We start from the raw sequence: 26,150 nt of genomic DNA on the forward strand, positions 1-26,150 counted from the left end.
GTAAAGTTAATTCTTTTTTTAGCTTAGGACACGAAGTGTGCTGAAGTAATGCTGAATGGAATGTGTGTGTGTCTGTGTGTGTGTTCTTGATCTTTGCAGGAAATCTGACAGGCCAGTGTGCCTATGGATTAGAAGGGGCTCTGTTTGGGTGGCTGCATAATTAGGACAACTGTGTTGACAGTGCTGCAAAACGACCTGCTTTTTCAGCACTGCTATTTTTTTTATCTCCTTCTGTGTTCTGTCCCTCCACTTTATAGGTCTCTCCATATTAAGCTCAGCCTTGAGACAAAATTTACGTAAATTAACTCAGGGAGGTTCTGCTTGGTTAAATTAAGACGTAAAAATAAAAAGTGATGAAAATGAAGATCACCTCCAAGTATAGTTAATTGCCAAGAGACCCTTTGCTGTGTAATGGTCGTGTCATTACTTTTAAAATATTTTTTAGCAAGAAAAATTAAGATAACAACAAAAAATAAAAAAAAATTGACTCCCAGCATTTCACTTCACCTTTGTCTGTCTTGACTGAGTCCCTTTGCTGAGACATGAATCTGAGCACAAAGCAGAACAATGTCTTATATCTTCTTTTTTACATTTACACAAGTAGTTTATATTCATTCTTCTGAGCTCCCTCTTTTTTTTCTTCCTTATTATTTCATCCATTTGAGGCTTTTAGGCCCTCAGAAGAGAGAAGAGATTGTGTCAGTTCCACAGGGAATAGTTGTCATTCTTACTATAAACTACAACAACTTGTCTAATTGAGCCACGCAGCTCAGTGCCATCCTCTTGCCAGAACCAGTCAGGAACGGCTCAACTGCACTGAGAGCGGAAACCCGTGTGGGTGTGTGTGAGTATTGAACATGCTGTGAACGTGCGTGTGCGTGTGTGTGTGTGTGTGTGTGTGTGTGTGTGTGTGTGTGTGTGTGTGTGTGTGTGTGTGTGTGTGTGTGTGTGTGTGTGTGTGTGTGTGTGTGCGCGCACCTGTGTGGAAGACGAGGGATCCTGGCTGTGCTGGAATGCACCGTGGCAAGGTCTGTTGGCCTGTTGTGCTCCAGGTAATAGCTGACATTTCTTCATTTGTGCACCTAATTGCTGATTTACACTGCTTCTAATGGCATGTGAAGTCAGATCCAGACGCTGTAATGGGCAAGGGAATCTAGCCAGAGGTGTCCAAATGGTTCACTATCCCCCCTGTCTTTCCCTCGCTCCCTCTCCCTTTCTGTCTATTCCACTCTTCTGTGGCTGGCTGACATTTTCTCTGCATCCTTTATTTATGCACTCTTTCATCAGTACGCCGTTCTCCTGGCAAAATGCCTAGTCAAATTGTCACTTAAGATCAGAGATGAGTTTATCTCTCTCTCACTCACTTGTTTTTCTTTCTTTTTTTTTTTTGCTGTCTTCCCATCTTTCCAATCCCCTTCATGGGATGACTTGTGCGGTCCCTGCATGCCGAGGCTAACAAACGGTTTAGAGATCAGTTGACTGGAAAGAATGGAAAGCAGGCTGGCGGAAAGCGAGTCAATGACTCGGCTTAAACTGACACTAAGCAGAATCGCATTGTACGCCATTACTGTATTTTCCCTCTTTGCATTTAGTGAGGATTATGAATTTCTGAAATAGGATATGTTTTGTTTATCATAACACAATGCAAAATGAATATGTTCCATATGAAATGCATCCCCATCTGTAGCATAACACCGTTACATTATTGCCTCCTGCCATCTTCCTATATTGTATGTGGTTATGAGGTGAAGACAACGAGATGGAGGAAGAGATCAACCATTTATTAGAGCATAAGGCCCAAGTCATTTCCTGGAAATGAACACACACTGGGGTGTGATATATGGGATCCCCTCTTGCATGTAACGGCAATATAAGTGTCCTTTATGATTTCATTCAAAATCCCTCGTCCTTGTGTGGTGCAACTAAACACATTAAGGCAGAATGACGGATGGCCCCTGTGAGTGTAAGGAAAGCGGGTGGAGGATACAATATGGATTCTCCACCCGCAGGGTTGGGGGATGGGTTCCTATTAATTATAGTGAAAGGAATTTGCCCCACTGCATATTGTTCAGGTCCACTGCAGTGCTGCCATGTGTGTGCACGGGTGTGTGATGGCTCAAGCGTCCCACTGTGGCATGCCAGTGTTGGACTAAACAAAGCTGACTTTAATGGCTGCCTTAATGAAATGCCCAAGCCCTAATTAGGCCCTCTTCACATCGGTGGGGACAAGTTAGATTCAGTTTCTCTCTCCTTCTAAGTTCCCTGAAGGTCTAGTTCATCCCCTCCCCTGGGACATGTTGCCTTGACATGTGAAAGCTTCCTTCTAATGGATAAATTGTGTCTTGCAAGTATGTTTGTCTGTGCCAACATATGCTTGGGCAGCAGAGCTTTGATAGCACAAAATCTGCTGTCAGCTTCTCTCCTCTGGCAGCACATAGGCACTGAACCAGTACACGTTTCTGATTTTTCTTTTTGCTCCTAAGGGAGCTTTCTAAATGGAGAACATCATTGATTGGAGTCATCTCAGCTTTCTGTTGTTGTTGTTGTTTCTAATTGTCTTGCTGCACTTGCTCGGAAATATCCCCTTTGCAGAGTAGCAGGCAGAGAGTCTTGTTTGTGAGTTTATAACTTTCAGTGTTTTTGCCTGTGACTCATGCGTTCAACCTTTTGATAACTGAATGACTTTCCTAAACATCACATCATGACTATGAGAAGCATGTCGAGTGAGCTGACCTTCTGAATGTTCTTTAGCAATGTGACACAGTGCGGTGACGGACAAAGGGACGTTTTGAGATATTAAAGGTGTTGGACATGCGCAAACCCAACAGTGATTGATAGCGGTACAGACACAGCCAAGTCATCTTTTCATCTGCCTCAGAGACATACAAGACAACAGTTATTCTCCATCTTTCGCTACACCTACAGTATGATGGGAACAGTACATTAATGAATGTGTTGCAGTTGTCTGCGCAGATCATCAGTAAATATAAAATAGTATGATAAACAGCCTCTGTTTTTTTCTGCTTAATTGGCAGCCATGACCTTCAGCTGTGGTGAAGTGCAAAGCAAACATTTGATAAAATCATATCTCAATGGCGCTGTTTCTTCTCTACTCCCCTCTATTTCATTTGGCTCGCTTTAATCATGTTTCTCTGCTAGCTGTCACAAGTAAATAATGAGTAGACTCGAGATGTCTTTGATTCTCAAGGCCTTAGCCGGGTCACAGCTCAATTGGCACAGACAAGAAAAAAAAATCAGCCTGTTTGCTGAGGGCTCATTAGGAGCCTTGCAGCATGAAGCCAGGGTCACTGGATGATATAGAGTCTTTTTATTGAAAACCCCTTGATCCTGGAGATCAGGAAAATATGCTCCACCATGATGGCAAAAAAGAGAGGAACAATTTCTCCAGATGACAAATGATATGCTTTGGGCTTTGAGAGAAAGAGAGACGGAGCGTGAATGCAGACAGACAGAAGAGAGAGAAAGAGGGCGAGGACATAATCTATACCTATGTGACTCCAAAGCCCGCCGATGAAAAGTCACATCATGTCAGACCCAGTTTTGATGCATGCTGCCCACGGATGAGGCAGCTGGCAGATATACTGTGGCGAAGAAGGCTATTCGATCAACATTTCTGGAGGGATATCAACATCAATGTTTGATAGTCTCCCATATAGATCAAAAATGCAAATAAATCATTTCTATTTCCCACAGCAAAATGTGAGAGTGAATACAAACAGCCATTAGCAAAGCAGAAGTGCACTGTGTGTCCTTGTTGTGCTGGATAACATTTGTAAAACCACACATCTGCTCTTCTGCACTCTGTTTTATATTGCTGATAGAATCACATGCCGATTAAGCCAGCTTTGTTACCTTCAAAATTGCTTGCTGCCATCAACAATGCCTCTTCTATGGTTGTCTTTCTGGACTCTGTGTGCTAATCTGCTTCACATGGAAACTTAAGTATTTTCCCCTTCCCAAGGTTGCAAAACAAACAGCATAAAAAAGGCTAGACTCACACCAATGCATAGATACTCTAAGTCTTTTTTTTTCTTTTTTTGTGTGCATGCGCTAATAGGATTAATACTGATCAGTGAATACATCTGCAACTGGCTTAATAGTGGTAACATTTGGTGCATCATTACGCATGTCATTCTAACAGCTGCAGAAGAAATCCTGCTCTGTCGACCTAAAAGAAACTCATTTTCTTTTCTTTTCTTGTTTTTTTTTTACAAAGTTGGCCATCGAGTTCAATTTCTCCTCTTGATCCTATTTTTTGAAATTTAATTTAATGTTTGTTTTTTTTTTCGTTAAATTTAATTTAATGGCTTCCACAATCTTAAGCAACTGTTACAAAGCAATTTCCCTGCGGGGATTAATAAAGTTTCTGTTTCTGCATAGGTTGTTTTCCCTCTTTCAGAACTGCTTATACTATGCCACAGTGCTTGGATAGTGAAGAGGGTGGATTTCCATTTATCGCATTTTCTATATTTAGAGTGCTTTCAGTTGAAGTGGAATTTAGTTGGGGTTGACTTCTATAACTAATGCTATTTTTTAGAAGTGTAGAAAGAGCAGGGTTTCCGTGGCCTCAGCCCCCATTATTCTGTCACATCTCATTCATCTCATCCCTCTCCTTGCTTATTCCCTGCAAGACGACGTCATTACCTCGCAAATGCAGTGATACTAGCAACAATTATTCATAAAAATCTGCACCTGTAAATTAATGGGGAGGCATTATGCATACCGCTCTATCCCAGTAATGTAATTGAGGGTATTTTTAACACAGGGTAACACCTGTGTTAAAGGTTAGGACCTGCAACCTATTACTCATATTCAGCACTGTTTCAGCCAAGGTTAAATGTACATATAAAAGAACAAAGTGCTAATAATGGTGTCACTACGAGGGATATATGTTAATGCATTCTGCTCATTTCAGGCCAAATTCCCACCAATACGCAGTACTCCAGAATTGTCCTATTAGGCAAACACTCATTCTGTCTTTGGTCCTTTTTGTTACTCACTAGGGCTTTGGCAGAAGCAATGTGCAATTCAGTACTGAACAGTCCGGTGCTTAAAACTAAACATAAATGCTTTTAGACAACTGCATCATATGGATGTGAGCAGTCATTAATCTCTAGTGAGGGATATGGTGTTGTGTATGTAAACGCTGCTGAATGTAGAAGTGCATCACACTATATACATGTAATTTACAGTCTGAAGGTTGACCACAGGTCCAGTTCTTTTAATTGGTAACAGTTTTGACACCTGCTATCAAGCTCCGCAGAATTGGCCGAGTCTATTCAGACATCTGTGGGGTACATATGGCAGCCGTGGGGAAAAAGCTGTGAAAAAAATCGGCCTGGATAGAGAGATAGAAAGAAAGAAATGGACACACAGGGAGTCAGACAGCTCAGGACAGAAGGTTCAGGTTGTGACATGTTAATTGCTCCTCTGCAGCCAGGTGCAGCAGAGAGTTGTCATCCTGTAAAGTCTAAAAGTGCCTGGGAGTCATAGCTCCACTCTTCTTCATTCACACCTGAAGGGTAGCTCAGACACAAACAAACACACACACACACGCCTATGCACGCACACACTAGCACTTTCTGCGAGAAGCATAACAGAATCAGATGTTTATCATCCCAAAGGGCATCACGTCGCATCGCCAGTCCAACTCACTCCAACTGATTGCAAACAAACTCACTAACTGTCTGTACAGTGCTTGCAGCAGCCTCACCTTTCCATTCCTCTGTCCGTTTCTAGCCCTTTATTCAGACTGCTGGTAAGAGTCCAATACCTACTTTTTTTTTTTCAGGTATCTATGTAGGCGCACTGCAAACTTAAAAAGAGTTAATACCCACAGTGATACTTTCTTACTGTACAAATAATATCAAGATGGAGATCGTATTGCTGAATATTGCTGTTTGTAGCCCTGAGAGTGGCGATTAGGTAGCATTTCACATGATTGCATATGTACGGTACAAGCCTCTGGGCTGTGTAAGTAAGGCACTGCCTCAGAGGTGCTGCAAGACAACAGGAGAGAAGTCACACTACGAGGACCAGCTTACTAAAGGTCAGACTGTCAGTGCGGGGCAGCCATTCTAATCTCACCTGACCTGACCTTTAATAGTGCAACATTATCTCCATTAGTGTCTACAAAAGCGGCACTCCATTTCTATATGCGTGCATGTCCATGTTTATATGTGTGTAACATCGTGTGCACATCTGATAGCGTTCATCTGCTTGCGTGTGTCCGTGCGGGAGCCTTGCAGAATTTTCCGCCTTGCAACTGGCATCCTGCCCAGCATTGGGACAAAAGCTCTGACAACCTAGGCAATGGCAGCCAAGGGTAACAGCCAAGGGTAACGGCACGAGTGCTGGTGTCACGGAGGCAGTTCAGTGACCAGGCAAAAAAGCAAGTGCAGAAGAGTCTGTAAGTGGCCAGTAAAAACTGCTGAGGACCATGACTGCCTCTTGTTGAGAGGGCATCTAATTGGTTTAGAACCCATGTCATCGCCACTTAGAGCGGTTTAAGATATGCCTCCACAACCCAATAGCCACGCACACTAAGTGGAGAGGTGGTGAGGACTTACCCTGGATCATGAACAGGTTTAAATGGAAGATCGTTTGATATAATGAGGTATAGCTAGTCTCTGGAGAGAACTCCACGGTAGATGGCACAGTTTTTATGACTGCTTTTAATGCTTGGCATTCTGGCTGTAACGGTCTATATTCCCAATGAGTTCTCATTAAGGCAAAGGCAGTTCAGGATGTTTCCTCACTCTAAAACCCATAGTGGTCATTCAGTCTTCCCTCTCTCTCTCTCTCTCTCTCGCTCTCTCTCTCTCTCTCTCCCTCTCTCCTCCCCTTTGTATTCTGCACCTTCTCCTACTGGGGCTAAATTGTGAGTAAGAGACTTTGGCAGTAACCTGCCTTTTCCCTCTGGTGTTAATAAGATACAAAATGTGAAGGGAACTGTTCAGTCACTCCCTTTATCATTGCTTGTTGAACTGGTGGGAGTCAGCTGGTGAAGTCTACATGTTTAAAAAAGTGACTTAATAACATCTGACCTCTGCTCTTAAACAGCTCAGCTTCTTCTGTAAACACCTCAGGATGCGAGCAGCCTTTTTGTAAAATCTTGTCAGAGTCATTAGTCAAATCAGCACCCAGCTGAGTTAAAAGTGTGGAGGAAGCGATGCTGTATGAAGTGAGGGCGCCGTGTTTATATTTTTCTAGGTAAAAAAAAAACACAAGGTTCAACTACATATTTTAAAGAGTTATACCTGCGGTGAAAATGAAATTTGCAAAGACTTCACCAAATTATAAAAATGGGAAAACGTAAACGCAAGAGACAATGCTGGGTGTGGGTTTGGAGGTTGCGATGGGAGGAGCGTGTGGGTTCAAAGCTCTTCCACAATTGGGAGCAGAATTATGCCTCCAGGCAACGCTACCGGCAAGAGAAAGTTCAAGAGGTGTGGAAAAAAAGGAAAGGAGTAGGCTGGAGAAAAAATAAAAAAAACTTTCTTGAGATTCACAGTCTGGTACCCAGGATGCTGAGTTGGATGTGGCAAAGTGCCCCAGGGGAGACCAGAAGCACTGAGAGACAGTAACCTAAGATGAGAGGTACCTGAGCTTTGGCATCAAACCACTCCTGTGATCCGCTGAACACTACGCTTTCTCTATTTGGTGACTGATTCCACAGCAGTGGACAATAGGATCAGTCCTCACAGTCTGGTCAGGTTGACTGGGTCTAGCTGTTTCGGATGAATACGAGGAACGCAGATTGAATTTAGAGTTTCGAAGGGACTTGCTCACTTGAATTGCTTTAATAGAAGTGCTTTTGGAAGAAAAAGGTGCTTGCTGTCTTTGTAAATGTATTATAGTTATGGTCTTCGGATTTAAAAAAGCTTTATTTACTAAGTGAAAGATTCATAGCTTCTGATGAAAGCAGACCATTTCCTGAAAATATATTTGAAGTGCTAAGGTGAAGAGTTCTTGAGAAGAAAAAAAAGTGCTTTGCCTCAGTAAGTGTATTTTCTTCCCTTTATGAAAAGCAGTTTGATAAATAGCTCTTTAACCCGTTGCGCTTCAGTGTTCCACGGGCGGAACACTTTGAGATCTGCATAAGCATTTCCTTAAATGTCTGAAGCTGCAAACACGATTATACAAACACTATACGCCGATGGAAAGCTTAGATTCTCATGAATCCGCCGGTATAAACCATTTTCAGATGTGATTACCACAGCGGGTAATATAAACACATTTGTCCGACAAACAACGAATATCCATCCATCCGTTCTCTATACACGGCTTCAACGTACACAGCGCGACTCACATTTGCAGGTTCATTATTACACACAGATGAAAATATTCCGCAAAAAACGGCCATAATCCAACCTTGGACATCCAGACGACACAAGCCAGTAAAATATTTTGTCCAAAACATGTCTTGAAGTTGGTATATAATCCACGAATAGGTCGTTTTCGAGGAAATGCACCTCGCGATGCGCGTCCAATATTCCCTGTATTTCTCGTCATATTTTTATTTACAAATAAAATATTAGCGATTTTTTGTACTGAAAATGGCTGGAATTGACTGCAGCTTATATATCTGGATCTGTTTAGAATATTACATGATCCTATGGAGAAAATGTTGAACTTAAAAGCAAGCATTTTTAATTAGTTTTTAGGCTTTTTGCCCATGGATTTTTTTGGCAAACCCTTTTCTATCATTACCCTCACATTTATATTACTGCCTTAAGTCACCTAAATCCTGTGACTACTACATCCCGCACAGCTGTGCACTTTTATGGCATTTGCTAATGTACTGTAAATGACATAAAATATGACAAGCTTAGTTTTCTGCCAGCTCTTGCTTTTATATCATTTTTTATACCATTTTGACTTCCCATTTATTTATTTGAAGGCAGATGTGATTTTATGTCCTCACCATGGCTGTAAAGTGCCACTTTGAAATGCAAATGAAGCTTTGATTGAGAGATTTTCATGAAAAGGGTGTTGTGTATGAGGTGATGGTATGAAAGCAAGTCCAAAGGGAGACGTTTTGTGGTCCCATTTGGGGCGTGGTGATGGATTGCTGGAGAATCTCATGGACTGGCAGAGGACGCTGTAGGACACAGTGTTGAGCGACTAACTCAAGTTCCAAGCATGATGAACAGACTTTGCAGAAAATCACCTCGGCCGGTGTTCTCACTGCAAACCACACCTTTTATCAAAGTGGAATTCCCATTCCAGACACACTACAGCTTTCTACCCTTTTTCACCACTTAAAAGACATTGCCTACAGCTTTCTGGAAATAATGTTTTTGTCCATTTAAGGGCAGATTTCAAAGAAAGGCTTTGGGAATCCAAATGAAATTACAGGATAGAGTGTCTGCTTAATGCCTTATATGCACTTAAAGGTAGAGTGTATACTTGAAAGGTAATGGCTTTCTGCAGTCAAGTATTATGGTGGCTCCCACACTGAAATGGATCTCTTTACTCCTGTCTTGACAGAGTCCTCTTAGTGAAGGTGTGGCATAATGTAGTTCCTACTCAGGTCTCTTATCTCATGTCAGTGTTATCCTGCACACCTTGATAAAACTTCCTTTCCTCCCTTGTCTTGTAACAACATTCCACTCTGTCTGACAGGTACTGTAGCTAGCGGGAGCTGGCCTCTCATCTCTCTCTCTCTCCTTACACACACACACACACATACACACACAAACAAGACTTCCTCCACTTTTCCAAAAAAGCTTTTTTCTCTAAAGTGCCAGATAGGACCTGCAACGGTGTACATGTATTTGGTTTAATCCAGAGTGTGACACTCATCCTGATCACCTGTGTTAATGGGTAGTGCAGCTGACACCTCACAACCTGTTAACCAGACAGGGGTTAACTCAAATACTCTCTAATGGAACAATGGAGACCGCCAATAAAGTCCTATTATTGGTGGAAGGTGGCAAACCATGATCCGTTAAAAAAAATCAAACCCGTGATGGATTTCTAGCAGCAGAATTGTTTTAACAAGCACGGCAAATAGGAGAAAATGCGGATGTTGTGCCATATAAGACCCCTCCTTTTGAAACACCTTCCCATTAAATAGACACAACAGATCGATATCCTTCACATGTATTGTTACCTCACTGAGTTCTCTAATGTGGTGAGGTGGCCTTTTAATAAAAATGTTGCAACTGTATGAGAGTTTTGAGCTCGTAGATTTAAGAGCCACAAGTGACTATGTGTGGTAGCACCACTGTGACTTAGTGTCTCTGTATGCATTTAAAGGCAGACACCCTCAAATTCCACAATTACACTATTTTAACGCCACATTTACAAGGTAAATCATGTTACAAGATCAAACAACACAAAATGATACTAGACATTTACATGCCACTCATAAAAGCAATAGAATTTCTAGTCTTAGTACAAACACAACATTGTGATTACAGCTCACTTGACAATGCACAAGGCAGGGATCATTAGTGCTACATTTATGAGCATTTATGGTAAAGGCAAATCCCTGCGTCGCCTGTAATGGCCACGGCTGAGCCACTGACGTTGTGATTTAACCTGGCACTTTGGCAGTAGCGAGCCGCTCCTCCAAATCAAGGCTAAGTGGCGGATTCATCAGTGCCCTGTCGAGATGAAACACTCGCCCGGCGGTGACACGGAGATGAGGCCCTGATTGGGACAAATACGTCTCCCTCTGGTGTCAGCTCTCATTCACCGGTCTGAGCGCAGGCTGAAAGAAAGACAAATGTTTTGATTAGGGGTCTCTTTCAATGTCACAGCAGCCAGCGAAGAAGAATGAGATGAGGCTGTCTCCAAGGGAAGCAAATAGTTGAAGACGATGAGAGGAAAATGGATGTCTCCACTGTCTGGAGGTTGCCGACTGGGGATTCTGAGTCAGAGAAAGCTTCATGAAATTGTCGCTTTTAATGAGACTGCATTCCTTTTTGTTCCCGAAGACTGTTTTAGTTTTGTCTTGGTGATTGTTAAAATTCCGGATGTAATAAACAAAATCTTTCAGAAAATAGTGACCTTTGATGATGCTCCTAAAGCGGGCTATAGCTTTGTCTGCCCTGCAATTAGAAGAATGTTTCCAAGCCAAGATGACAATAAACACCGTCACTTACCATTCCATCATCCTCAGTATTTTATTTTTTATCACAGAATTCGATTGTGGGTGAAGCCACATCTATCTATCTATCTATCCTCACAAAGACATTGGAAGTTGTCTTATATTCTTTTGTACTTAAAAGATGTGAATCAGGTATAGCAAACTTGCTGAGCCTATGTTTCTCCCTGCTCTCTACATCTCACACACTCACGCTGAGCCTTTGTTCATCCTGCCAACTGCGATGCAGACTTAACACGCTGCCTTATGTAGCCCAATATTTCCTCATAAAAACGCAAAATGTTGACGCCTGTGTTCCACAGCTTATGGGAAATAGAGTGAGAGAAAATGTACAGCATAGCTTTGCAAGAGATACCTTGACAGATATGGCATGCGCTTCACTGGGATGCTGAAACGAGTAAACAACTCAAAGTGCCCTCACTGTTGTTCTGTAAGAGCCTTATCTTGGACAAAATATTTCTGTTGAGTGTGGCTTATTTATGGAGCCTCTTATCCCCATCACCCCAAACCTTGCAGTTCACCTTTTCTGTAAACACTTTTTTAGTGTAGCACAGATATGAACAAAAAATAAAGCAAAAAAACACATGCACTGTATGTTTGGTTGCAACCAAATTGTGGAAAATAAGTAAACGTGGAGATATGATTAAATTATTCAAAGCATATGATAATAAAGTTAGGTTTTCATAGCAATTTTATATGAACCTGGTCTTAACAAAAGCCCAGGTTTTTTTTTTTTTTAAAGAATGTAGTCATATTAAAACCTCCATACGAATTTGGACACCTTCCCTAAACCTCCTAGACACACAGATACATCCCTGTTGGCTTTATTTTCTGAGGGCTTTGATCTGTCTCTTGATTTAATCTCACTCAAAGAGACAAAAATGCTCCAAGTCTTGAAAGTCAAGGTACACTTTTATCTTGTCAGCCGTACAAAATATGAGTTATGGCTGGACAAAAGGCAGCTTTAATGCAGCTTTCTGTGACTGTGACATATCATGTAATAGAAAAATGGGTCTGTGCCTCAAAATATGTGATATGCCCTATTGGACTAAGACCCTCTCCACACCACATCCATCAAATCAGCCACCTGAGTCTGTTTCAAATACTCATCATTCCTTAATGAACATGATCAATCCCAATGTAGGCCCACTTTGAACACCCTTCAAGGTCCCTCCCCTGCACAAACGCATTCCCTTTGTGAGTCATCAAGCGGCTTGATTTCCATACACTCAATAAACACCGAAGTCTTCGCATGTCATCAGCGAGACAATAGCAAGGCTGCCTTTGAGCTCCTTAAAACAAACATTTGAACAAATACTCCAGCGACAGAGGCTAGCCAAGATGCAGGCAGCGATGAAGTGGAGAAACTGGACAAAGAAAGGATATAATGATGCAGCTCAGAAACAGAAGGGACCCTTCCTGTTCAATCAGGCCCCATCTGAACTCGCAAACTCCTTCTCTTCTCCATCTCTCTCACTCATTTGCATCTCTTTTATGTCCCTGCTTCCTATTATGCAAAAGTGTACTCTAAAAAAGTAGTCCAGTTTGCAAAGTGAGTCGCTCCATTTCCCCACAGTTTTTTAATCAATACCAGCCAAGGGAGGAGGGTTATGTGGTGTTCAGCTGCATTTATGCTAACTAGAATATTTGAACTGTTCTCTTTGAACTGTAGTTACCTTGGAAACCGGCCTACAGGAGTTGCTGTTTTATAACAGTAATTACAATCACTGGTCAGACTGGGTCTTGTGTTTACAGAACCTTTATATACTGATTCTCATATACTGTGCATCCATTGAGTACACCTTTTTGTGCACATTGTTGTATTTCGGAATATTTGGAATGTGCCGAGACTGACAACCTTGAAGACGTTCACTCTTCTTTAAAGCACACTCTCTTTTTATAATAGAGGAGGTTAAGACTGATTTGGAAGAGGAATCCATTCCATGAGTCATGGTGCCTTGATGACCTTTGCACTCTATTGTACGTGAACAAATGGCAAATTTCTGCCAGTAAAAATGCAGCCTAGAGAGGTTTAATAAACCTTTTGTGGCCCCCTATACTTTAGTTTTCTGATGTCCATGAAATCTCACTTCTTCAGGCCGTGTAGCTGATGATAAAGCGAATGTCTGCTAGGCCTTCCCGCTGTTGCCATTTGTAATTTTTAGAAGTCATCGTTGGAGGCGATCCGTCTTGATTGTGCCTTGGCAACTGTCATGCTCCACTAATGCACAGTGTGAGAGAGGGCATAAATGCAGTGTCTTCCGGCAGCACTGATGTTTATCTTCCCTGCTTCATGAATTTGCATTCACACAGACAAAATTTACTCATAATGGCAGGCATCACAGCGTAGATAGGCTTGGTGTATTATCAGTCAGTATACAGTGTTTGTTTTACAAGTGGACAGGCAGGAAAAAAGGATTTGAACATTCTGATGAGGGAGACAGATTGATAGTAATACATGCCTCCTCTAATGGGCTTGATAGAGCTTTATGAAATATTCATTATTTGTTACTATTGTTGTAACACTGGCAGCTGCGTCTGAAGGATTACATTTTTATATTAATGAAGTAGCCCATGTAACAAAAGCCTAACTGCTCTGAGAAATACGGCATCATTCCATGTCACAGTTTTTGTTAAAATGTTGGTTTAAAAAAAGAAAAATAAAGCAGGGTGGAAAATTTTAAATTCCAGCATCTGAAAAAAAAAAAAATCCCATTATTACTGTGAATACCATGTACCACCCAGAGCAAACCTATGATAAATACTATGGCAAATATTTGAGGCCTTGTCATTCCTGCTGTTCGTTTTCTCTCTGAAGGTAGACGTTTGTTCACAGTGTCATGCAATTTCGTCTTTTCAGAATACGAGGAATGCAATATCCCTGAGAAAGGCTTGAGTTTATAAAAGGTAGCTGGACCTAAGCCATCTCCTGTGCATTGATTGTAGGAGTAGACCTGTTTTTCTTGTAACCGCATACTGTACCATTCATTCCGTTTCTGATTTTTGCTTTTTTTTCTATGTAAAAAGAGCTTAGGTATTTCTTTTCAGTCGCTTTTTTCTTTAAAACTTTAAAGTGAGTTTAGTGTGTTGGAACATATTCTGTTCTGTTCTGTGTGTATGCGTGTATGCGTGTGTGTGTGTGTGTGTGTGTGTGGAGTGCACTGTCTCAGTGTACCATGCATCACCCCTGTTTATTGTGTACTAAATATATGATCTTAGAAACATGCTACATCATGGTGCTGATAAGTTCAAAGTACCAGATATAAAGAAAATGACCATCTAATTGGCTTAATGAACACTTACAAACAGTAGATCAATCGCTGCTAATCAGAATTATCGGGCGACTTCTGCATTGAGATCAGAGTATGAGGAAAAAAACAGTTGATTGAAGCATGACTTTCAGTGGTTATGTCTGGTAATTAGTTGGCTCTTTTCCTGCCAAGTTTCCATCACACATTTGCAGTAATATTATTTTAACACCTCTGAAATTGGGCTTGCTTCATTCTCTTTTTTCCCCCCACATTTGTCAAAATGCTTTTTCAGACATTTTACAGAATGCATTTATCACCAATCTCAAACTAATTTTCACAAACACGGAAAGGAGTCTTATAACCACAGGCAAGATGGAAGTCATTCTTTTGTGGTGCTTTACTGACACTGTCAAATTAATGACCATGCTGCAAATAATTATAGTGCAAAACGCATGGCCATTAGGGCTATGTTGACAATGAGAAAATATATAGAGCCTTGTGACTGATCTGCGTTTGGTAAAGAAGGACATGGAAGTGGATTGCAATCTTCAAATGTTATGTGGGAGAGATAAAGATTTATCACATAAACCATAATGCAGGGGGATTTGTGTTGATGTAATGGAAATTTTATTATTTGAAGCCTTATTATTCAAAAGCTGTTTACGTATAAATACGTGTATGTATATGTGTATATATATATATATATATATATATATATATATGTATACATATTCTATTGTTTGACATTAATGATTCAATAGATTCCTGGTCTTTTGTCTATGTGACAAGTACAGCTTGACCGTTGATACTGTTACACTTCTTTGACCCAGCCAAGGTTGCTACTTTCTGTTATTCTTCCTCTCAGACCCCAAATGGTAAATGTCACCCTCTCACTGACCTTAGTTCTTGGTATCACTTCATGCTCACACTTCTTTTTTGTGACAGTTGAATGAAACCACAGAAATGTTCCAGTTGTCTGTACATCCTGAATTCTTAGGAAAAAAAACGACGTCTGCAACCAGGCAGATAATGACCTCTCTATATGTGTGTATGTGCGACTGAACCTATAAGAATAGTGTTTTCCCCTTTTTAGGCGCACTTGCAGTTCCGCTTTGCTGCAAGCTGCCTGTCTCTTTTTGATGCATCCATAAACGGACAAACGCACTTCTGGACTCCTCAGAGTTTTTATTCATACATCGATCAAGGCTGAACTTATATTTTTTTATTTTCTACAACATTGACATTGAACAAAAGATCAGATTTAAGGACCACCGAAGTCTTTCTACAAATGTTTGGTAATAATTTGCGGAGCACAGAAAATAGAAAGTCTGGTCTGGTTTGGATATAAAATGTATTTTTCTCTTTCCAGTGGGGTTCATCCCTTTAGTGTGTTTAAACAAATGGACGAGTTGGGTCCCCTGCAGGGAGAGAAGACGGTATTTTTCATTTAACTTAGGCCCTAGTGGTCATTGCAATACAATCTATAAAAATAACTTGATTTAGTCCCTAACCTCACACCTTTAACAAGCAGCCTGTCACCTATGGCAACACTACCAGTGCATGAGAAAAAGACAAAAATACCCCCCCCCCACTCACACCTGTTCCTCTCTGCAGTACTGCCACTTGGATACCACTGAAAACTACCAGCAGCAGTGCCATAAAAAAAGAAACTCTGGTCATTGGCTACCAAATAACAACACGTATGACCAACTCGTGCGATCCTCCATATTCTGAAGCTCTCCCGTGCTTCTAAATTGCTGGTATAAATGCCCAGGCCAGAGGGGTAATAGTTTTTGATAATGATCCTGGGCTAAGCTTTGGTGCTGTGTGGCCACATGCCGCACAGACAGCATGCTGATTATTTCTCTGAAGTGGGCTGGATGTGTGTCCGTAATGGTAATTTCCAAGCCTGATTGGCAAAGAGCGATGAAATTGGGGGCAGTTAGCACTGAGGGGAAAATAGTGCTGGAGTGTGTGGAAATGCAGCAGCCGTCCAATGGTAAACAAATTATCTGAAGTGAAATGACAACATTAGGCAATGCAAAGTGCCAGTCCACATTATGAATATGGCTCTGATGTGCACAGTTTTTAACCATCGAGTTTTTTTACTACGTTTGAAACAACTGGCCAGTCTTTGTCAGAGATCTCTTGCCTCAGCTCCCCAAATGCAGGGTATTCAATCAAACCCATCACCGGTCACAATTTTGACCACAAAAAACATACACTGTAACAGACAAGCAATATAGAGATAGAATATGTTACTCATGCGTTTTAATGCAAATAACTGCAAATGAATGAATCTTTTGTTTCCTTTGTAACGTCCACTGGTTTAGTTTATGAAGTCTGCAATCAGAAGTGGCTGTTCAGAGCGCATGCAGTGTATCCCCTAATGTTGTAGTGATTCTGCGGAAGTTGTTGAAACTGTTTAAAAGATTCCCTTCTAATTCTTCAAGATAGACTTTGCAATTTAGCCGTGGCCAGAACTCAGACTTTTATTTGAAGGATGTGATTGTATTGTCAAAATTTCTGTTTTCAAGAAAAGGTAATCATTAGATAAGACGTGAATAAGCTCTTAGGAAATTTTGAGCAAAAAGCACAATGCTCTATTTAGCAGATCCAAAGAGCTGAGGTAAAAAAAAAAAAAAAAAAAAATTAAAGAACGTCTCCGCTGCTGTCACTAATCTTTTCTGACATTATGTGAAAACAAACTAAGCAGTTAACTTTTTTTTGAAGCTCTGTTCGTAGTGCAGGTTTGGCTGATGGCTGTTGCCGAGTGAGAAAAAAACCCACGAGGCTGTCTGTTGTCTCTAGCGACACACAAAAGGTGGCTGTTTCTGCTCTGTGTGCCCACACATTTACAGAACCTAACCCATGAAGTCAAGGCCCATTTGACTCACAGCAAATTGGCATGTCTAGACTGTTTTCCATTTTATTTATAAATTTATTTATTTAACCGAGCTCTCTCGTAAACCCCATTAGGATGCTTTTTAAAGCATTATTAATGTGGATCTCCAGCTCTGCGGGCACCTGAGCACAATCGCCCTCCTCCCCTCTTATTACTGCCAGCGACGAAGACTAAAGCGAGGTGCTTGATTCTTAATTGCGCTTTTCCAGTTATGAAAATATTTTCCCATGAATAAGTGAGGGAACAGGCTGTCTTCGCTCTGTTGCGTGCCATGCCTGGCAGAGAATAAAGACAAGGTAGATTATGTGGCGCTTTTTTTTGGTTTGTTTTTTGTTATTTGCCAACACTGTGATGCCCAGTGAAGGATAAATCTGGCAGATGTGACAGAGATTTATTTGTTGCACAGGAGATGGATGGATGAATGAATCTAGCCACCTTGATGTAAGCCCCAGCCTTCTCTCACATATCACCCCATTTTTCTACCGCTATGTCCCTATGAAGACACATTTGTTGCAAAACCCAGCCAGGCTTTAAATTGAATGAAGGAGGTCACTTTTGAACTGCTTAAGTGACAAGTACAAGCTGGTATTAGTTAAGTATTTGATTCCCCCTACCACCAGTGTGTTTCAGTAGTCCTTTGAGGACAGAGGATAGTAGAAAGTTTTGGTAAAGGGTGTTTTTTGTTAAGAAAATCTGCTCAATACAATGCAGAGGTACAACCAATTTACACTGACCAGATATGAAGTCACTTTCAGGGCCCTGTGAATTTCTGTTTCGAACATTCGACCACGTTTTCTTCACTGACAGCTGCTCTTGTTTAAGACCAGCCTTTGGAGTTTGCTCAGACTGAAATCTAATTTGTTGGTGGTGGTTGCTGTTGATTAGTCTCCATAATTATTGTGTCATCCATTTAGTTTTATTGCTGCATAACAGCCAGGATACTTCAGCTTTGAGTTAATGGTCATTTTAAAGCGTTATTGTAGCGATTTATTATGCCAGTGTAATAATGTCACAGATTTATTTCAAGTTGCCAATGTGGGTCAAGATCCAAAAACTGCTGGATCACCATAATACAGCTTATTTATGTTGTGTTTTCGACCCTTCCTGCCAGTTAAACGCTTATGTCTTTCAGCGCAGGGTTTTTCCTTAAGGGCGTCTTTACCGGATTTTAACAGGCCTTCTATTAATATAAAAATGGAAGTATATAGTAAGCCTTATTTTCCTCAATGTTACCTGTACTAAGATGTCTCTGTTCATCGGAGGAATACTGAATGTCCTTCCTTCACTTTCGTAAGCCTGTCATAGAAGACTGTGACATCCCCTTGAATGGATTTTACTACACAGAATCGGCAGCATGCTTTTTTAGAAGTTAAACAATATTTAAAGTAGTTTTAAGATAAAGGATTACCCACAATTATTATTAAATCATGATTTCAGCTAATATCTGTCTCTGTACAATCATGTCACTAATTGTATAAAAGAAGCTAGGAATTAGTTACAACACAACAAGTAGTGTTTGTTTTTCCTTAGGTAGTCCAGAAAAGGAAGTCAAGAGTGACTATGCAGGTGGCATATAGAAACTATGTCGGCATGTGTCCCACCAGCAGACAAATCAATTAGAACACAGCCTGAATTGTCTGACAATCTTAGTCATGATTTGGCTGATAGAGGCATCTCTGCTGCTTACACAGTTTTTGTGTACGAGACAATAGATGTGTTGAGCAGCTCTGTATATGTTAGTGTTTCATGTGCGTGCTGACTTTGCTGCAGTCGAAGTCGAGATAAGCTCCTCAAGTGGGAACACAGTCGGACTTGAACAAAGCTGTCTAGGTTTGAAGGGCACTACATGTGGCGAGATAACGCCTCAACCAAACAGAATGGACCGCAACGCACACGAACATTTACAAAGAGTCTACTTAGCCAGGTGTTCACCATGAAGAAATGCCCCTTATATGCTTTGAGATACAACACACTTTAATTTATTTTTTTCTCGTGCAGGTTTAGTGATAGATGTGTTTTCCAATCAGGCAGTGTACATGGATGTGTGTTTTTGTGTGTGTGTGTTGCATAGGCAGGGAGCAGAGTGCATGAATTATGATGAAAACTTACAAGCTATCCATCTCCTGGAACTCAAGTTCAAGGCTGAGAAAAAAGACTTTGGACTCTAATGGCGCTTTCATCATTATTTGAAATCAGTTTCGTGTATGACGACCATCTTTCCCTTGTTTGTGATTTGAACTGGAAGCTAAGCACACAGGGAAGCAGGGCAATACCAAGATGTAAGATGAAAATGCGGTTTCACGTTCCATTCAGTCTTTGCTGTGTTTATCATTCTAATTCACGACGTGGTACTCTTGTATCAGCTTTTTTATTTGCATATGATTAGGATGAGAAAATGCGTGCGAGCGCCCATTTCGGCTTAATGGCAAAACAAGCACCGGTTTGTAGAAAACGTGTGCCTGCGTGTGTGCAATAGACGTATCAAGGAGAAAGCAGGATGTTAAGGAGATTGGGAAAAAGTTCGACTCTCTGATCCAAACAATTGAACTTAGAAGTTTTGAAATAAGAAATAACTGTGAACAAAACTGTCTGGGTGAAGTGTGTGAGAGCAAGATACACGTTTAAACCTTCGCCGCAATTTGTGCTCCCAAAGCAGACTGAGAGTGTCTGTATGAATGCATGTCAGCGTGTGTAGGCTTTAGTTGATAGGCAGCCTGCCAGTGTTTCTAACTACACATCAGCACCACTCTGCACCTTCCATTCTGATCCACTCACCCCACACACACACACACGCATACACACACACACACCCCTACATACACACTCACACACCTCTACAGCTACCATACCCCTCTGCATTAACACACCCTTTGCCTCTAATGGAGTTCACTGCGCACTACTTTCCGCCTGAACACGCAGTAGAGGAGTGCAGCTAATAGCAGTTGCACAGTTGGAATACATGGGTGTGAGCTTGAGTTAATGTATGCCGCTAGAGCAGTGTTGGCAGACAAGATTGTGTTATCTGCTGTGGTGTGTATGGGCCCAGCCCATCTGTACGGTGACATCCTTCATAAATGAACCAAGCTGAGCTGTGATGGCTGTCTCTTAGCCTGTGCTTCAGTCCTGGTGCTTCACTGACACCTCTGATGCGTGTACAGTATCTTGTCTCTGTATCATGAATAGTAAAAGGATGTGCCACATTTGTATATCACCCTTTAGGGTTCTTTCAACATGAGTATGACAAGAGGTTTGAGTGAAATTGGTGGAAATAGGCATATTGTGCACTTCTCTCCCTTTTCCCTATATTCAGCGTTTTAGAGCAGTGAAAGCAGGTGTTCGTAAAACCTCACTTATTCTCCCCTTTGATCTCAAGTTTTCCATGCCCTCTTGTCTTGATTATGTTAAAATAACATAATGATTTAAATAGGTCACCCCTAACATCTTCCTTCTCTTTTTGTTCTTAAGGGGTGGAAGCCATGTTTTCGCAGCAGCCACAAGACCTGGTAGTGATAGCAGGCCAGCCTGTGACGTTACCGTGCACTATCCCCAGATACCAGGGTGTTGTCCTCTGGATCAAGGATGGCCTGGCACTGGGAGTGGGCAGAGATCTCTCTGGTAAGGAGCAGCATCTATTTCCCCAACCACGTCACCCTGTATTCCACTATAACCCTCTGTTTCCTCTGTTAATTGCACTCTGTAATGGAACTGTCACATTCAAATGGTTGCCTTTTGTTATCTAAAGCCCCCACATGTCAACAAGCTACCCCCTGCCTAATACATCAATCCATAGACAGATAAAAGAGGTCCCACAATAGTGTGTTAAAAAGAAGAATTACATTTCAACCGTAATAATTATATCACTCGACATGACCAAACAGAATCAAAAATTCATTTCCGTCTCCGTGTTATGTGCGGACTTAAATCTCTTCTGTTTTCAGTTTGGCAGAGGAGCACAAAAAAATCCAAATTAAATGCAAAATCAGCGGCTGTACTGGTCTTTCTCTGGTGCTTCAGGCTGCTAAATGGCTGTTTGAAGAGTAGCTAGTGTCCTCTAATCACTCTGCACCTCCTGCATAATTGTCTTAATTGTTTAATTTGGAATAAAAGTGACTACTGCGCTGTCATTTAGACCGTTGTTCTACCATTTCAGACTTGATCTATATTCATGATCTTGATGAATGTCAAAGAAACACACAACAACTCTAAATAAACATTTACAACCTTTACAAGCACTTAGCTATTGAAAAAAGAAATCCATAAAAGCCTTGTATGCCTTGAAATGATCGTTAAATTTTCCCAAACCATAGCTCCATTTGTATACGCAATAAATCGCTCCACACACACTAGGCTGCATCATCCTATAAGACCACAGTCTTTATCTTAGAGCTCCTTAAGTTGGTCCCTGAAAAATCTGATCTTAATGGCAATTTCAGGCAAATGACACAATATCCAACTGTGGCCATTCTCAAAACACAAACGTCTCTTATGATCATAAATGATTAAATATGCATTGCACAAGAGATTGGGGGTCTTCTACCCTTTGACCTTTAGCAAACACTTCTAGAGGCCTTCCCTGTCACTGATGTGGTCTGTAATTAAACCTCAGTGGCAGACAGAGCCCCAGTAAAGCCATCCTATTCTCTCTCCAGGTCCTTATCAGGCCCAGGGGAGGCTGAGAGGTAGCTGTAAACAATAGTCCTGCAGTCTCCAAGTCTCCTTTGGAGGAAAAAGAGGCAGACAGGGAGAGTACTTATGATTGCTGGAGATAGAATGAAAGAGAGGGAGAGAGGGTGAGAGAGCACGCTTTTATTTTAGGTCAGATTGGAGCAGAGACGTTTACCCTCTTCTATTTTTATTGATTTAACAAGACAAGATAATCAAGATGAAATCTCATTTCAGCAATGGGAAAAGTCAGAGGAAGGAAGAAAACAAGAAAAAAAGAGAATGTTGGGTCACCACACTCAAGGGAAATACAGTAGATCACCCTTTACCAGCACATCTGTGAGTAGTTCAACAGTCACAGATGGGATGAAGTAATCCAGGGCCTCTCCACAACCACTCTGTCCTTCTCATGGAGGAATAATTGGGGCCAAGATGCAGGCTTAAAAATGCTGAATTTTGTATGAAGAGGAATAGCCGCCTGCCTGGAGAGAATATGTTGCCAAATTCGACCGTGTGATACGGACAGCGGCTGAGTGCCTTCTATTGAGACACATGACACTTTTTCAAAATAAAGCGCTCCACAGCTGTCCTTTTTTATCACTCCTGCCTACCTAAACAAGTAATGCATGCAGCGGTAAAAGAGTGATGGTACATCACTGCAAGATGTACACAATGAAAGGAAAGTGGCAGCTGTATACATGAAAAGTGCGACGAATCAAATGTTGCATGGAGCATTTCAATAATATAGGTCTGCTCGGCTATTCATAGAAAGAAGCTGCGTTGGCAGCGTGCTCCGCCTGGGACCTGTTTCCATTCACAGGAGCAGTGATTAAACTGAGAGAACTCTTTCACCATTCAGTGCAAGAAATCACAGCACAAAAGCCAATGATTCCTATCTGTCCCTGAATTTCCTCTCCGTTCCCTTTTGTGTCACGCTTTTCCACTCTAATTAAAGAAAAGTAAAGTAGCCCCACAGCAGCTCGACATACCAATCAATGTCATGAATATGCATGACATAGAATGTATCTGCTGCACATGATGATGGCGACAATAGGCAAAACAGTCATAAGTGAATTCTCTCTGTGTGCAAGAGGGACGTGTGCATGTACAGTACTTTTATGGCATGCACTTATAGATATAGGAGAATGAGCCCTTCAGGAGAGAAAATGACAGGTTTGCTGCAGCTGTGAACAGGTGACTGGTGTTCAATTTGCTCTCATGAGAGGCAGGAGTGACACACACTGGCTTCTAAAGTTCTGCTGTTTCTATCCTCTGGTGGTTACACTGTGTGAAGTGTGTTCTAGGTGAATGCTATAAATCATTAGGCCACACCTCAAGTGTCTGTATACTTACATGCACACACACACACATGCACACACACATGCACGTAGACCATTGATTCAGCCTCAAGACAAATCCATTCCCCCCGATGGATTCATTACTCCTTAATGGGCCTATTTTACATTGTTTGCTTTGGGTAACACATTGTGTCTTTGAAATTCGCTGAGATCTAAGATCAATGGCCCTTTACAGGTACACATCACATGTGGCGAGGTGATCAGTCTTCATGTGCGCCAGTGTAATTTCAATCATATTGACAAAAATGCGTGATCAAGGTGCTTATAAGGTGACAAAAGACATTACAGTTGATATTCTTTGAAAATGAGATTATAACATTCTTATCATTTCCTATCCACCACAAATGCAAATGACTGTTCCTCTTGGATCCAGCTAATGCACGGAGATGAAACTGGAACAAAGCCACGTCCTCACACAGCAAAATTATTCTTAGTTTGCCAGAGGCACAGATGAGGTAACTGGCAAGATCATCTGTTTGTGTAACACAAATTTACACGGCTAATACCTTGCTACAATTAAGACAGGAAAACAAAGTGCGGAGTACATCCTGTTTTCGGGGCAGGTACAGTTAAGCACCAGCTAAGTAGAATGGAGTCAACTCAAGGTCGCATCATTCAGATTTGTGCAATGATCATTACCCTTGTGATCTGCAAAGACATTATTGCTTTGAATCTCATCAATGAACATAAAACTGAAGCAAAATGGTTCTCCGGGTGACCTTGTGGACATTATGGTGCGTCCTCTATTTTAGGCATTATTCTGAGCATGAAAAAGCAGACAGCCACTTTTAAGTCAATGGTTATTAATGCTATTAATGGATGCTATTAGATGTGATCAGATATCTGCTAACCCTGTTGCAAACTGTTTTACCACCAACCCACTTCTCTTCTGTGCAGGACATGCATTAGAAACTCAAAGAAAGGAGACATTTTATCACCTCTGTGACAAGTTTCCTCACAAAACATTGAGTGGCAGCTCTTTGGTCTTTGCTCATTTTAGCTAGCTTGCAGCTTATTTGGCCTTCCTCTGTTTGTCTTTCCCCCTAGCGTTAATCTTTTTTTTAATGTTTAGCCAATTTTTGTTTGTTTTGTTTTGCACCCTCCTACTGTATGGACCCTTAAGATTAAAGGCGACACATAGGAGGATGAAATCCAGAGAGTGGCTTAATCGGCTGTAACTCACCCCACCAGCATATAATGAGGCCCACTTCATGCTCTATTAAAGGCTACCGGATTCAATGAAGCAACAGTCAGTAATTGGACTTTGAGCATACGATGGGTTTTTGTACCAATTCGAGGACTTAAAAGCTGTTATGAGGCTGCCCAGTCTGTTCTGTTCCGTTTGGGTGCTAAAACATATAATAGGACTGTAAATCCTTTACAGTGAAAGACTCAAGTTTTCTGGGATCTCTGAAGTGACTATGACTCATTGGCTAGCTCTTACTCACCAATGTTTGTCGGCAATAACCCAACAGTTGGATGGGCACTGAACGACTTTTTTCTGGAAAGGAAATGGCAAATGTGAGTCTAAAGCGTGACGTTTTCTTTCACAAAGCTCAAAGCTGGAGTGAGGCTTTGTTAAAAGTCTGGCCTTGTTCTCTTGCTAAAATTCTCCCATCCAGTCCTCTAGTTTCATCATTGATCAATTACATAAGGAGCACTGGAGGAAAGAAAGCAATTCTCAGCTGGAAATCCTTCACATTTTTTTTTATTTTTTAGTACTTTTTTTATGAACAGACATTCTGTTCCCATTCCACATACTGCATCCGCAATAATTACAAACATGGAGCAAGAGAAAAAAGAAAAGGGATCTTCAGAGATGAGCAATTCCAAAAGCCTGGGAAATATCCCATAAAGTTTTAAAGTTAAACACATTCTTCTTCCTGCTTATTTGCCCCTATGGAGGGATAGACACCACAACACACGTGCAATGCATATTTCGATTATAGCTAAGGGGATATCTTTAAAACCATCTCGCTTGACTTGTGTAAAATACCCAGGTCTCCTGGATATTGCTCTGCTGTCTTGCATTATTAAACTATAAATCATTTCACAGAGCGATGTTGAAACAAGTCAAACTCGAGCTGCTGCGTTTTACGATTGCAGTAAAACACCATTCTCTAGAATACAGCAACCTCCAAAGCAGCTCATTAACATTGCCAGGAGTGCTATAAAACATGTATGAAAATGTATTGTGAGTAAATTAACAAACGAACAATCAAGCCATATTTACCAACTAAGTAAATCTCTATTAAAGTTATCTGCTTTTTCAGCTCAGTTTAAATTAACATGCTCCTGTGTTTTATCGGTGCTACTGCTATGAAAAGCTTCAAAATGCAAATTTACCTTCTCGGTTTTGGAAAATGAGCAGTATTTGATTTTGGAGGTGATTTAAAATTAGCAAATGTGTTTGCGCTGCAGGCTATCCTCGTTACACAGTGATTGGCGACCACGGTTCAGGAGAGCATCATTTGCGAATCCAGCGTGTCGAGCTGATGGATGATGCCGTGTTTGAGTGCCAGGCCGTCCAGGCTGCCATGAGGTCCCGTCCGGCCCGACTCACTGTGCTGGGTAAGTCAGAACCAAAACACACACGCTCCAAACAATAACCAGACCAGCACCAATCCAACTGATGGAAGGCATCACTGGCTTCTCCCTCTCTCATCGGATTTTTAGCATCGTAGGCTAGTTTTGTAGCGAGGATTCAAGGTGTACAGTGGCAAAAATCACAAGGAGTGTGTTGATGTCATTACTTTGCTTCTTTTGTGCCGCTTATGAGATGCGTTATTGTAAACAGCACCTAGTTTGTCAGAAGGAAAACAGGACAATCGGTTCAA

General features: G+C 41.3%; 2 protein-coding genes across 13 annotated transcripts in view; one reads left to right on the forward strand and one right to left on the reverse strand.

Annotated features, from left to right (window-relative positions):
* The window catches only part of smtla (somatolactin alpha), a 379,498-nt gene that overhangs the window by 255,520 nt on the left and 97,828 nt on the right, over positions 1-26,150 (reverse strand). The gene's annotated exons all lie outside the window — the stretch shown is intronic.
* The window catches only part of kirrel3b (kirre like nephrin family adhesion molecule 3b), a 160,657-nt gene that overhangs the window by 74,863 nt on the left and 59,644 nt on the right, over positions 1-26,150 (forward strand). For all 12 annotated transcript variants that reach the window (XM_022190334.2, XM_022190337.2, XM_022190341.2 and 9 more), the window contains exons 2-3: positions 20,759-20,908; positions 25,735-25,884. In XM_022190334.2, coding sequence (XP_022046026.1) covers positions 20,759-20,908; positions 25,735-25,884 — 300 coding nt within the window. The remainder of the gene's footprint in view (positions 1-20,758; positions 20,909-25,734; positions 25,885-26,150) is intronic.

Source organism: Acanthochromis polyacanthus, chromosome 13 (genome assembly GCF_021347895.1).
Source record: "Acanthochromis polyacanthus isolate Apoly-LR-REF ecotype Palm Island chromosome 13, KAUST_Apoly_ChrSc, whole genome shotgun sequence".
Classification (NCBI taxonomy): Eukaryota; Metazoa; Chordata; class Actinopteri; family Pomacentridae; genus Acanthochromis; species Acanthochromis polyacanthus.